This window comes from Chiloscyllium plagiosum, chromosome 35 (assembly GCF_004010195.1).
Source record: "Chiloscyllium plagiosum isolate BGI_BamShark_2017 chromosome 35, ASM401019v2, whole genome shotgun sequence".
Classification (NCBI taxonomy): Eukaryota; Metazoa; Chordata; class Chondrichthyes; order Orectolobiformes; family Hemiscylliidae; genus Chiloscyllium; species Chiloscyllium plagiosum.
In genome coordinates, this window is record NC_057744.1 from 23,719,219 (window position 1) to 23,732,669 (window position 13,451).

The 13,451-nt window shown below is 37.8% G+C and overlaps 1 protein-coding gene across 2 annotated transcripts in view; it reads right to left on the bottom strand.

The window, feature by feature from the left end:
* Positions 1-13,026, bottom strand: part of LOC122540704 — a 55,861-nt gene extending 42,835 nt beyond the window's left edge. The window contains exons 1-5 of one of the 2 annotated variants that reach the window (XM_043676822.1): positions 12,561-13,026; positions 11,623-11,967; positions 8,155-8,457; positions 5,123-5,443; positions 4,524-4,622 (exon numbers count right to left, since the gene is read on the bottom strand). In XM_043676822.1, coding sequence (XP_043532757.1) covers positions 4,524-4,622; positions 5,123-5,443; positions 8,155-8,457; positions 11,623-11,967; positions 12,561-12,609 — 1,117 coding nt within the window. In that variant the 5' untranslated portion in view covers positions 12,610-13,026. The remainder of the gene's footprint in view (positions 1-4,523; positions 4,623-5,122; positions 5,444-8,154; positions 8,458-11,622; positions 11,968-12,560) is intronic. The other variant, XM_043676823.1, reaches the window with a different exon arrangement.
* Between the last annotated feature and the right edge of the window lie 425 nt (positions 13,027-13,451).

The following is a 13,451-nucleotide window of genomic DNA, read 5'->3' on the forward strand; positions in this document are numbered from 1 at the left end:
AGACTAAAAATCACTTCTGCTGAGGTAAAGGGTTTCCCTGAAATGAACCGAAAAGCTGCTCTGCTTTTAGGAGAAAAACTGTTCTTTTCAGAACTGAGTTCTGAGTTCTTCTGAACTAAGCTTGCAACCTTCAGTTCTGAAGACAAAACTAGATGAACTATCTCAATATTCTTACTGTACAAGTTATAAATCCAACAATGTAAAAAAAAAATCCATTAACATGACAGGGATTGCGACTCCAGTGCAATTCCATTCTTCCTGGGAACTCATGTATTGACTTCACAGTTCCAATTTGACTTTCTAGCCTTTTTAAGAAAAACAATCAACCTGCCTCCATTTTAATATCCAAATTTCAAAAACATAATAGAAAGAATATTAAATATATTGTATCACATAATTAAAATAGTCTTTCATTTCCCCAATTAGTGGCAATGTTTTCCATCTGTCAATCACTGAGCAGGGATAAACCTAAATGCTGATGTTTATGGACAAATACTCAGTGTATGAGTCTGACAAGTCTTTGTCGATTGTCTCCATGTTGGCATTATACCACTCTATGTACAAAAGGTTAATGAGCTCATTAAAGTAGTTCACAAAAGGATACAAATGTGTAAACTGTTAATGAAGTTGAGGTTTCATGGGTGCAAGTGTCATTTGGACATCTTTAATTTTTAGAAGGTCATGATTTAAATTTTGCAAAGGTCTGAAAGAGAATGAGAAATATCAAGAAACAGTGGTCAGATGACACCACACTTTGGTTACAAAAGTCAGTAAATTGTAGGAGAAAAGAAATGCAAAGGGAGGTAAGACATTCCACACTTGTGAGGTTTTGAAGTGGTAAGTTTTGATTTAGATACATTGTCAGTACTGAGAACAGGAAGTGTATGTAGGACAGTGTATTGGGATCTTAATCAAGCGAGGAAAATTAATAACAAATATAAAAGAACAATTATGACATAAATTAAAGTTAAATAATTTCCGATGTACAACAATAAAAAATTCCACTTTGAACTTTAGTTGCACTGTAATGCACTCTCCTTTAAATATAAAAGCAGAAATTGCTTGAGAAACTCAGCAGGTTTAGAAGCATTTGTGGAGAAAGAATTAATGTTTCAAGTTCAAAGATACTTGTTCAAAACGTTTTTGAACTCGAAACATTAACTCTGTTTTTCTCTCTACAGATGTTGCCAGACCTGTTGAGTTGTTTTGTTTTTTATTTCAAATTTCCAGAATGTGAAATATTTTGTTTTTATTTGACAATCCTTTGGATAACTGGTTAACTCCTATCAGAAATTTGATCCCATGTTTTACTTCTAGTCATTAATCAACAACTGAAATACGTGTAATATTAATTACAGCTTTAACTTCATTATCATAGAGGGCACGTTTTCTTTTACCCTCCAGTCATCCTACACAATGGCCTTGACTGATGTCTTTACTGTATTGTTAAAGCCTTTAATGCAACTTTTGCAGATTCCCTCTGCATCATGTGAACCTTCCATCCTTTTGACTCTTTTATGTTAAATGTCCATGTAGTATCACTTCTGGTTGAATATTAGAGAATATAAAATATCAACATCCTGGTGGTTATCTTTGTTCAGAAATTGAGCTAGATTCACCCTAAAAATACTGTGGCTACGAGAGCACATCAGAGACTAGGAATCCTGCAGCGAGTAACTCCTGACTTCCTGAAGCCCGTACACTATTTATAAAGCACAAGTCAGGAGTGTGATGGAGTACTCTCCATTTTCCTGGAATGAGTGCACCTCTCTCACATGAAGAGTTTGACAATATCCAGGCCAAAGCAGCCCACTTTGATCAGCACCACATCCACAAGCACACATTCTCTCCACCAGCAATGCTCGGTAGCGGCAGTGTGTACCCATCTACCCCAAGACGCCCTGCAGAAATTCACCAAGGCTTTTTAAACTACACTTTCTAAGGGAAAAGGGAAAACCATCAGTCCCTGCAGGTTCTCCTTCAAGCTGCTTATTGTCCTTACTTCATTATTTTTCTAATTTATCCCTATGGCCTGTAATGCTGCACTATTTATTTCTTTACTTTTCTAATTTTTTTTGTTTTCTAAGAATTTGATCTTAAGTATTTGTACCTAGGTATCTTTGTACCGAAGATATTGCTGTAATGTGACGACTGTTACCTTTTCACTGTAAACATTTGAGTACCTATGACAATAAAGTTCATTCAGCTCAATTCAATTCACTTGGAAATATATCGTTGTTTGGCTGGGTCAAAATTCCGGAACTCCTTCCATGACGGTATTGTGGATCACCCTACATCAAATGGACTGCAGTGGTTCAAGAAGGCAGTGACTATCACTTTCTCAAGGGCATTTAGGGAGAGGTAAGAAATGCTGATGCAGCCAGCAATGCCCCTAACCCATGAATTAAGTTTGAAAGTTACTGAAATAAAAGTAAATTGGCGCATGGTCAGAGCCACTTCTTGCACCATAGTCCAACCATGGCTGCAAAATAATTTGTAAATAATAGAAAATGTTACTATACAGTATTTGCAAAAATCATTTGGTATTTCTCATTTTGTCAACAATTCAATTTATCACTTCATTTTCTGGTCTAGCAAATAATCACTCAGGTTTCAATAGCTATAACACAAGTGATGACATTCAGAGGATGAGATTTTCGGCACGTTAGTGAGCATTTCTGATGTGCCGAAAATGAAAGAAGACCATGACCGTAAGAAATAGGAGTGGAAGCAAGGCCATTCGGCCCATCCAGTCCACTCTGCCAATGATGGCTGATGGGCATTTCAACGCCAATTACTCACACTCTCCCTGTATCCCTTAATTCCTAGCGAGATTAAGAATTTATTAATCTCTGCCTTGAAGACATTTAACGTCCTGGCCTCCACTGCGCTTCATGCCAGTGAATTCCACAGGCCCATCACTCTCTGGCTGAAGAAATGTCTCCTCATTTCTGTTTTAAATTGACCCCCTCTAATTCAAAGGCTGTGCCCACGGGTCCTAGTCTCCCCGCCTGACGGAAACGATTTCCCTGAGTCCATCCTTTCTAAGCTATGCATTAATTTGTAAGTTTATATTAGATCTCCCCTCAACCTTCTGAACTATAACAAATACAATCCCAGGATCCTCAGCCGTTCATCGTATGTTAGGCCTACCATTCCAGGGATTATCCTTGTGAATCTCTGCTGGACACACTCCAGTGCCAGTATGTCTGGCTGAAGCAGCCTGCCATCACAAGTACTGCACTCAAATCTATTACTGCTCATCTCTCCAGGTGACAGAGTGGCCTCAGTTCAGTGACCATGCTTATGCAGATTCTGGAAGCAGCTGGGCATTTAAATAACCAGATGCCTTACTGAAATAGAAATTTGGAGTCAGTGAAATATGGGACCCAGACTGTAGAAGCTGACCATGAGAGCGTATATATGTGCTCTCAGTGTAGTCCCTTTAGATAGCCATGATTTCACCTTTGGAGAACTGAGATACACCTTACAGTTATGGACTGTCGACACCTTAGATGTGGAGTCAGGGATCCTTTGGTCATTGGGGTAGGTGTCAGGAGTCCTTTGGGAATATCAGCAGGGGAGGAAAGTGTGCATCAAAGGTTCATAAAGAATTGTTAAGGGATGTCAATTAGTGTCTAGAGCTGTCAGCAGGCATCAAGAAGTGCCAACCTAGCAAAAGGTGTCAACCTGTCAAAATGTCCCAGATATGTCAACAAGTTTCAAGAAGTGATGAGGAGTTCGACAAGGATTAACCTGTCAAGGTGCGTTAAAATATAGTTTCATTAGTGTGAGTGCTTTTCTAACTACAGTGTAATCTTTGACATTGAACTTTAAGTAATAATATTACATTTTCCCTTTGGGCATGGGCATTGTGGATGGTCAAGACTGACATGATTGTAAAAGAGGGAAAAAGTGGTGGATGGAAGTAAGCATGAACTTGGAACTCTTGGAAAGGAAAGCCATCAAATATTGGTAGAGGGCATTAGGTTGCAAAGAATGGCATGGGTGGGGCTCAGACTGTCAGGGATGATGGGGGTGGGCTGTGGTAAACAGAAGAGATATTTTATGTGTCAAACTCCATCTTTAAATGCTGGCAACAACAGCATCCTTCGGGCAGGCTTTCTGCCCAGTCCAACTCAAGAATTGCAACCTCTTCCTGGGAAACCCAGCCTAATTCCCAACCAGCCGACATCCCCAGAGCAAAAATCAGAAATGCATGGCATTAAAGGTTAGATTCAGAGCTGGGGCTTTGCCTGCTTTTTTACACCCGACCCACAAATGAAAGTCTGGCTCAAATGTTAGTAAAAGATCTGTAAAGCTTAGCCTTATTTGAAAAGAATAAATGAGATGGTGAAGAGAATGGAACATGTAAAATAACATAGGGAGCAAGAACACTTACAAACACATGACTACAAAGGACTATTGTCACACTGGCTAGTGAAAACCACATTCTTTTACAGCTCGCTATTGATGTCAATGGTAAGGTTAACACCAAAACCAAAGACTTACTTTAAGTTTACCTTTCAATTGTCTCTTCCAGATCAGACAAACGTATATTGCTATTATACCGAGTAATCCAATAACACCGAGTGAAGATAGAATGTAAAGCAACAAATGATCTGTGAATGAAATAATAATTAAAAATAAAGTAATGATGAATGGCAACAGACATAAAATGTAAACATCATGTATAATCTTTGAAATGGTTGGATACATTTCTGAGAATGTTATAAGGTTACAAACTTTAAATTTTTGTTTGACAAAACATTGTCATTTTCTTCAGAAAACATTGCAAGTTTTATGCCTAAATGCAGTTAATGGATAAAACTGCATCATATTAGTTGTCTATTTTCTTTGCACTACATTCCAAAGCACTGCAGAAAAAACAGACAGCTAAAATAGATTGATTCACAGTCAATTTTTATTAATTTGTAAGTATTTAACCATCTGCAGTATTATTTACTGCAGCTTTAAGTAAATGAATATTTCAATTTTTCAAATTCTGAAATCAATAAAGAAAATCTTAACTATAATCAATCTGTGCTCCCATTTCGTAAAATTAATTATTCTGTAACAATCATCACAAGCTTTACACCTGCATTAGTACATGGATTCTTACCGTTCTGAAAAGCCATCAACGAAACACTGCCATTTCTCCAGCCGTAGCTATTATTTGCTACACACCAATAGACTCCTGAATCTTTAGACTGGAAGTGTGGTATCATTAATATCGAACTGTTTAATCGAATTACGTTTTCTACCATAGGAGTTAAAATTTCTCCATTCTTCAGCCAGATTACAGTGGCGACTGGATTACTATCCACAGAGCATCTCAGTTCCACAGGTGAGTTACTGGGGACAGTTACACTGTTATTGGCCTTTAGATGGTAAGGGTCACTGTCTTTCAACTTGTACATTATTGTTGGTTCCAGTGGCCCATCTATACGTAAAGAAAATACAAACTTAATTTTTTGTATAAATAATAACTCTCACACATGCAGATACATTCTGGCCAATTAACAAAATTCTTCATCGACATAACACATCTATAAAAGGAAAACATTTCAAATTGCTTCACAGATGTCCAGTCAGACAAACATAACGACTGAGCCAAGGAAGAAAGTATAACGAACAATACCCAAAAATGTGTTCAGACTGACAGGATTATCTTAAAGGGGAGAGAGAGAAAGAGAGATGGGGGTGTCCATGGAGGGAATTCCACACTTTAACAGCTACAAGATATATAAGGTGTATCAGATTATGAGGTCATGATTTGGAGATGCCGGTGTTGGACTGGGGTGTACAAAGTTAAAAATCACACAACACCAGGTTACAGTCCAACAGGTTTAATTGGAAGCACACTAGCTAGATTATGAGGGGCAGTGACAGGACAGATAGAAAGCAGCTGTTCAGATTAGTTAAAATGTTAGTAAGAAGGGGATCATTTTTTCGGCAATATGCAGAGGGGATTTGAGGAATTTTTGTTTTTACCAGAAGGTAGTGGAAGCCTGGAATGCACTACCTGGGAGGGCAGTTGAGGTAGATAATCTTGTAAAGCACTTTGAAAAAGTATTTGGATGAGCACTTGAAATTTCAAACATTCCAGGCTATTGATCTCATGCTGGAAAGTGGGATGAATTAAGATTTAGCATAGATCTTTTTTTGTTCGTGCAGACTTGATGGAAGCCCTCTTCTGTATTGCATGACTCTATGATTCTGTGATCTTGCAGACTTTGCATCAATTATGGGTTGGAGAGGGTAAAGTTAGAGGGATGTAGAGCTGTAAGAGATTGTAAAGCTGGGGTGAAACAAGGCTGCGGAGTCAGTGGAATGCAAGGATGAGAATTTTAAAATCAAGAGATTGGTGGATTAGAAACCAATGCAAGTCAGTAAGCAGTGACACTGTGGGAGTGTGGAACTTGGTGTGGTTAGGATAGAAATATAGTAGAGATTGACAATATTATCAGTCTGTGAGTAAGATGTCATTCTGATGGAAAGGATACAGGAGTGCACTGCTGACTCTTGTCAGCATAAAATAGAACAAAATGAGGCAATGATCAGGGAAGATAGATGGAATTTAATAAACTTGGAATCAGGTCTTTCAAATTTTTAATTCGAGGTTATTGTAGCCCTTTCAGAACTGGAGCTCAGATATGTAGACCACTAAAGAAAAATGGACATGGGGCAGTTAGATGAGTGATGGCAATACAAATTTAGATATTGTTAGCATGCATATGAAGTTAACATTGTTTCTCAGGATAATGTCAGCGGTGTCGGTGAGAGATAGGAGAGATTCAAAGATAGCTTCATGAGAATACCAGAACTAATGGTGTAGAACAGATACAAGTGAGCATAAGTGAAGGCAGTTACACTAACTTAGCTAAAAGAGGAAAGCTATTTGAGGAGTCTAGCGTGGCCGACTGCTGTCACATGCTTCATGAAGGTTGACAAGGTTGAAGTCGAGGAGTACACCAGAGTGAGAGATACAAAAGATGTTATTTGTGACTGTCATTCGGCTTAATTCCATGCTGTGGCATTGGAACCCAATTGAAAAAGTTCAAACAAAGAGCAATATGAAAGATGGACATAGTTTGATGGAGAAGAAAGGGAATTGGAAGACATGTAGGTTATTGAGAAATGGTGATGACATCACATTTAACAATGAATAGCTGAACAAATTGTGCATTATATGTGTTTGTACCTGTACCTTTTGGATTTAAAGCAGTGAAGGTGCTTTGTAGAAACCACCAAGGTGGGAAACAGTATTGGGAAGATAACCATCAAAGGCATAGATGAAGGAATAACTGATCAGATTTTTGGCTGCATAAGTAGATAAATAATGTAAGGACAAAGTTTGGACAATGAGGAGTTGGAACTGCCATTGCAATACCTGAAGTGTACGTTTCTCCATAAAAGAAGGATTGGGTTACCAGACTGGAAGTGGAATAAGGTGTACATATTGTGCAGGACAAGCAAATAATATGAGATTACATTGCCTGTGATTGAGATAGGGAAATATGGAGGTTGCATAAGACAGGAAAGTGTGACTGGCAACTGTGAATATGGATTGTGGAATATATAGAGATTGAAAGGCTAACAGACAACATGAGGGCAGTGAAATCAGTGGAGAAAGGTCAAGAATGCGATGAAGGTCAAAATCATCAAAGATGAGAAGCTGCTCAGTGCAAAAAGCTTTTGAAGGGATTATTGAATGGCAAAGCAAGCTCTTGTTCCTGTTTTCTCTGTTTCAATAAAATAAGTGGAGGTTTGAAAGGTGAGAGAGCATGGAGCTTTTACAGGATAGATAAGAGGGGTAGTAAAGATAAAGGGCAAAACATACCAGAGATGTGAGTGGACAGACATTACTGAAATTTGGTGATAAGCACTATGCTGTTACACTGGCATTTTTGATGGGTCAGGTGATGGAAGGCATATTCAGAAATACTTTAGTACAAGGCAAAACAGTGTGAAGGGACTTGATCTGGAACCACAGACAAAAGGACACGGGGGAAATTCACAATACAGTATAGGGCATGGCACAGTTGTAAGCAGAGACTGATGAGGAGATAAAAAGAGGAAGACAAAATCTAAAGTAAATATATTTATCATTACCTTTTGTGAAATGGTAACAATACTAAAGATCATACTCACACTTAACATCTAGTTTGATCCGTTCTGTTAATGGCTGTTTGAAAGTAACATGATTTATCTGACATGTACAGACAGTTCCATGGTCAGTCACTTGAGGGATGATCTCAAATTTGCCAATAGCATTAGGTTTACCATTAACCATTCCTTTCGAGGTTAGGACAGGGATGTTTGTCATCATGTTTATTCTATTACAGGTCCAGGTAAAGGAGATGTTCTCAGAGTACAACCCCTGGGCAGAGCAGGTCAGAACAGACTTTTGTCCAGCAACCAAACTACCACCAATAATGGAAATTTCAGGCATTTCTGAAATAGAGAAGAAAAGAAACACAATTTGTCATTTTGGTAAAATAGTGTCACATCTGTAGTTAAGTAGCTTTTTGTCTAGATTAAAGGAATCAAAAATCAAAATGTCTGTTAGAGAATTACATTAATATCATTTTACCTTGCTGCTGTGTCAGGAGCTTTCAGTGCAATTTTTTGATAGCAATTGTCTGGTCAGAATGACTCACATACCACATCCCTATCCTCTATTTTACTTATAAGGTAACTGTCATGCCACAGTAAGACAACTCAATAGTGCATTAATAACAGCAGAAGCTTGTTCTAAATGAGTTTATGTTGATCAGCGTATTTTCAGATTCCTTGCTGAGATTAACACCAGGTCAATGTAACATACTTCCAAAATTGCCGATTGTATATTTCAGTCACTCTTTATTACATTTTTTCATGTTACATTTTTGCCTATGAACAGCTGTTTTGGGCCCATTTCCCTGGGGCTACATACTGTAGTTCTACTGTAGTGACATCAACAACAGGCACACATACAGGAATGTCCAAGGCCACTTGGAGAAGTTAGAGCTGAAGACACTGAAGCTATTGGAAATCTTCATGATACTGCTACTGGCTTCCACTCAATAATATCATTGGACAGAAATTATGTGTAATTTACAATTTTCCTCAGTATCACATGTTATATATAAGGCTTCATCAATGTTACTTAGTGTTGAAAAAAAATCTGTCCTTTAGTAGAATTCAACTTTAATTAAATTACTGCAAATTTAATAGCATTCACCTCCTGTACACAAGATTTTTAACTAATAAATCTAATATATTTACTATATATCAGTACAATCATTTGGTATATTGTGTGTTAACTGAAGACAGCATTTATTGATTAGTATGTAACTAACAGTTGAAAATTTTCTTTTCACACCAATTCTTAAAAATATGGCAAAATCAATTTCAGAAATAAATGGAGCTAAAATGTTAAAATTAGTGGCAGTGAAATCAAAGATAGGTAGGCTGAGAATTTCTCTTGACAGTATATCCATTTGCGGGCATGTTCTGCCTCATCAAAGGCATTTTTAAACATGCTACTTGCTACTTGTCTGATTGCGACTTGCCTGATCAATGAAACTCCTTAACTGCCCTACAAAGAACAACTTCCATTTTGGAAGTTGGGTCCCTGTTGTGACTGAATACCAGCTCAAGCTTCATCCTGGTGCATCATAGAGCCAACCCTTCATCTCTTTTTGAGCACCGATTGCCCCTCTTTGTGGTTCCCACTGCACAATGATAGTCTGTCAGGCAGAGTCTCTTTCAAATTTTACATTGTTGCTATGCCTTCAGAGGATATCCGAGGCACTAACTGGTCTGCAGACCAAAAACATATCACACATCGGTCACCAATGGAACAGTGGGTCAAGACACAAAACTATATGTGACATCAGAGTCCTGAGCTAACGTTTAGTTGGTGGTGTGTGAGTTTATGTTCTTTTTGTTCACGTGTCATAATTATGAGTCAAATATTGTGGGCTTCTTTCCAGGTGTTTTCACTGATTTTAATAGGGGTTTTCACATTATTTCCACTTATAATAATACAGCATCTTTAATAAAGCAAAACTCCTATGTATCTCACAGAATAATACTAGACATACTTGACACTGAGGCATATAGCTATGAAGACAAGAGATCATTAGCTTCACCAAAGAGATTTGTTTTGAATGAGTTTTAATAGAGGAGAGATTAAGAAATAAGAGGTTTGGGGAGAAATTTTTAGAATTCAGATTCTGGGCAGTTGAAAAAACAGCTGCCAATGGTGAGGCAAAGCAACTCAAGGTAAACAAGTGAAATCTAAGAATCTGAGTGTTGTTGGGATGGAGAAAATCACAGAGATAGAGAGGGTCTGGTCAATGAGGAATTTGAAAAAAGGAATGAACATTTAGAATTCTTGGCATTGAAGAATTGGGAAGTAGGGTTGATCAGTGAGCACATAGTCGATAGGTTAATGGAGTATGAGCTTTTTGTGTAATAACTTTGGACAATGTAATTAATAAAATATTTTTATGGAGTGTCAATTAACAACTAACAGAAAAATAACAACACAAATAGTACACTGCAAGGTATGAAACTCAAGAGGAAAATAATTATCCCAAATAATTTTTTGAGAATCATAAAAGACTGTGAATAATATCAACAAAGCTATACTCAAAATTTATTGTTTCTCTGCAAACTTAAGTTTCTCATTTCATATGTGACATAATAAGACACATTGTTGCACACTTTTTTTTGTTATTCTTTAGGACATTGCTCTCCTCTGTCTAGATCAATATTATATAATATCATTAAGTACAAAAAATCGGGTATGATTCCTGCGAAAACCCTTTTTAGCCTGAAGCTTCATTCTTTACATAGAAATTCTCACAATCACTTGCTGAAATCTCTATTTGATATATCCTTATAGTTTATCACAGCTTTGTCCAATTTATTTGTAGTCTGTTGATATGTCATTTGGTTTTGATGAAGGGTTTAAAACAAACCATAAATCTACCTCTTTTACAGAATAACTGACTTTCTATTTTCAACATTAGCTAGCTTTCTTAAAAAATATTGATTCCATATAATTGGTTTTCATTTGAAATAGGGGAACAACTTCAGGTGTATTCAATTTTATATGGAATTGCAAAGCAATGGATGACAAAGTTGTGAAAAGCTACATGAGCATGTTCTTAAGATAAACAGGTATAAAGCATAAGGAATTTCCATAAAATCGAGGGAGGTAATACCTTATGGAATGAATAGAATAGGTAATGAATGTGACAGAAATGCAAAATTTATATCAGTGATGGCCTATATATCTCCACGATTTGGAGATGCCGGTGTTGGTTTAAATGTTGCTTCCAAATAAACCTGTTGGACTATAACCTGATGTTGTACGAACTTTAACTTTATCTATCCCCATTAATTCCACAGTGGTGCGATATCACAAACTTGATTCAGAGAACAATATTACAAACATGCAATGAATGCTTCCTGCATTTTTTGAGCTAGCAATAACTTGTTTGAATAATTTTGTCTGATATTGAATGTTCTTATTGCTTGATGCAAATGTTGCTGTGTCCATAATGAATGCAAACTCAGTACTATCACTGGTTTTTCTATTTGTTACTTGTAATGTAAATACTTTACCGTAAATCTGCAACCTTGTTCCTTGTCCTCTTCTCTCTAATGGAGGGTAGACTTTCGGTAGCTTCACCATGCAGGTATAATTGTACTGAGAATGATCAAAAGAAACGTTTTCAATCTCCAGTGATGTGAAACAGCGTCTGAAACTACCCAGAGTAACATCACGAACACAGGTCAGCGTCTTAATGCGGGAGTTCTTATTTCCCAGTAGTGGCTCCCTCTGGAAATTAGCATGGATCCATTCATGATTAGTTCCATTATAAATCCATGTACAGTTAATTGTGACTGATTCTCCTGTCAAGACACTGAGCAGACGCGGCTGAGTCACCTCTCCAATGAATGGTTCACCTGATGGAATAAAGCAGTTCACCATCATCATCATCATTTGAAATTTCCTACCCATTGAATCATCTATGAAAAACATGATAATTTTACGTGCCTTCTCTCTGATTTGCGATGGTTTGTTTCCTAGTTTTCTGCGTTAAATGGTGGGGGGGGGGGGGGGGGGGGGAGTTTCCTGGTCTGAATTTGCTTCTTTTTATGAAACCAGATTCAAAATCTTTCGGAGATCTTTGTTTCCAGTTCTCTGAAGCTGCTGCTATCAATTTGAACAATTTGCAAAGAGAGGCCACCCTTTTTCTGAAGATCTTAAAAAAGAACTTTAAATATTCTGAATCCTATCGGCATTAGGATTCACGATCAGTATCCAAAGTATCGTCTCAACTGGAATGTAACTTTTACACAGGAGGTTTAACCCAACCACCATGATGTGGATATTTGAACAGTGTCAAAATTGTCCAAGTGACATGGTGATATTTCACTTGCTCTCTCTGCAGTTCCACACTATATAGAAAAGCTGAAATACCCGAAAAGGGGGAATCCTATACCTCCAGGCGCCAGCGCCGAGTGAATATCCCAATGTCCTGAGCAGAGCATCTTACCTCGAACTGCTGTTTGCAAAATGAAAAGCAGTTTCAGCAGCTGCTGCATCTTTCAGAGTTTCCGAACGTTCCGAAAACTGTTTCAGCTCCAGACCTGAAGCAGGAAGAGTGTTGTCCTTGAGAGGGTTTCAGACATCAGTGCAGGTGTCCCGCCCGGGGAATAATTTATATTTCAGCTCGAAACCGGCGGCAACTGCGGAATGCCATGGGTTTTAGCTGCTGTAAGGAAGGAAGTTACGTGGGAAGTGAAGAGGTTTTTTTTTACCTCTCTACCTGTGTTCAGTCAATTCTGATGTTGTGACGTGTGAGAACTATTTTGGAGAAATTAAAAGCTGAAAGCTTGGGTTAAAAGGAACGGAATGCTGCTGTTGTATTTGTGCTGCACAGGAGCTAATCCCGCTTTTGAATGTTGCTCGGAATGATTTCAATCCCACTTTGAACATTCCAGTTAGAACCGTCTGGGTACATGACAAGAGTTAAAATCGTGGGTGAAATTGATTATTAATTTCTAACTGCACGCCTGTACAAACAAAACCCCTTATTGGCTTGAACGTTGTCAATTAGATCAGAAAAACAGTAATAATTAATTGATATTTTTCAGGCTAAAGAAAGATCGTAGTGCAGTTCCCCAGGTTTGGCATTGGGGATCCATTGTATTTCCAGATGTTCTGGAGCTCGGCATGCAGGGGAGAATTTCCAAGCTTGCAGATGACACTGCATTTGGGAGAATTATAAATTGTGAGTAGTGCAACTTCAAAATAACATTGAAAGATTTGTAGAGCGGACGGAGAGGTGGCAGATGAGGTTCAACGCAGAGACTTGTAAGGTGGTGCACTTTAGTTGGAAGAACACTCAGCGACAATATAAAATAGGGCTTACAATTCAAAAGGT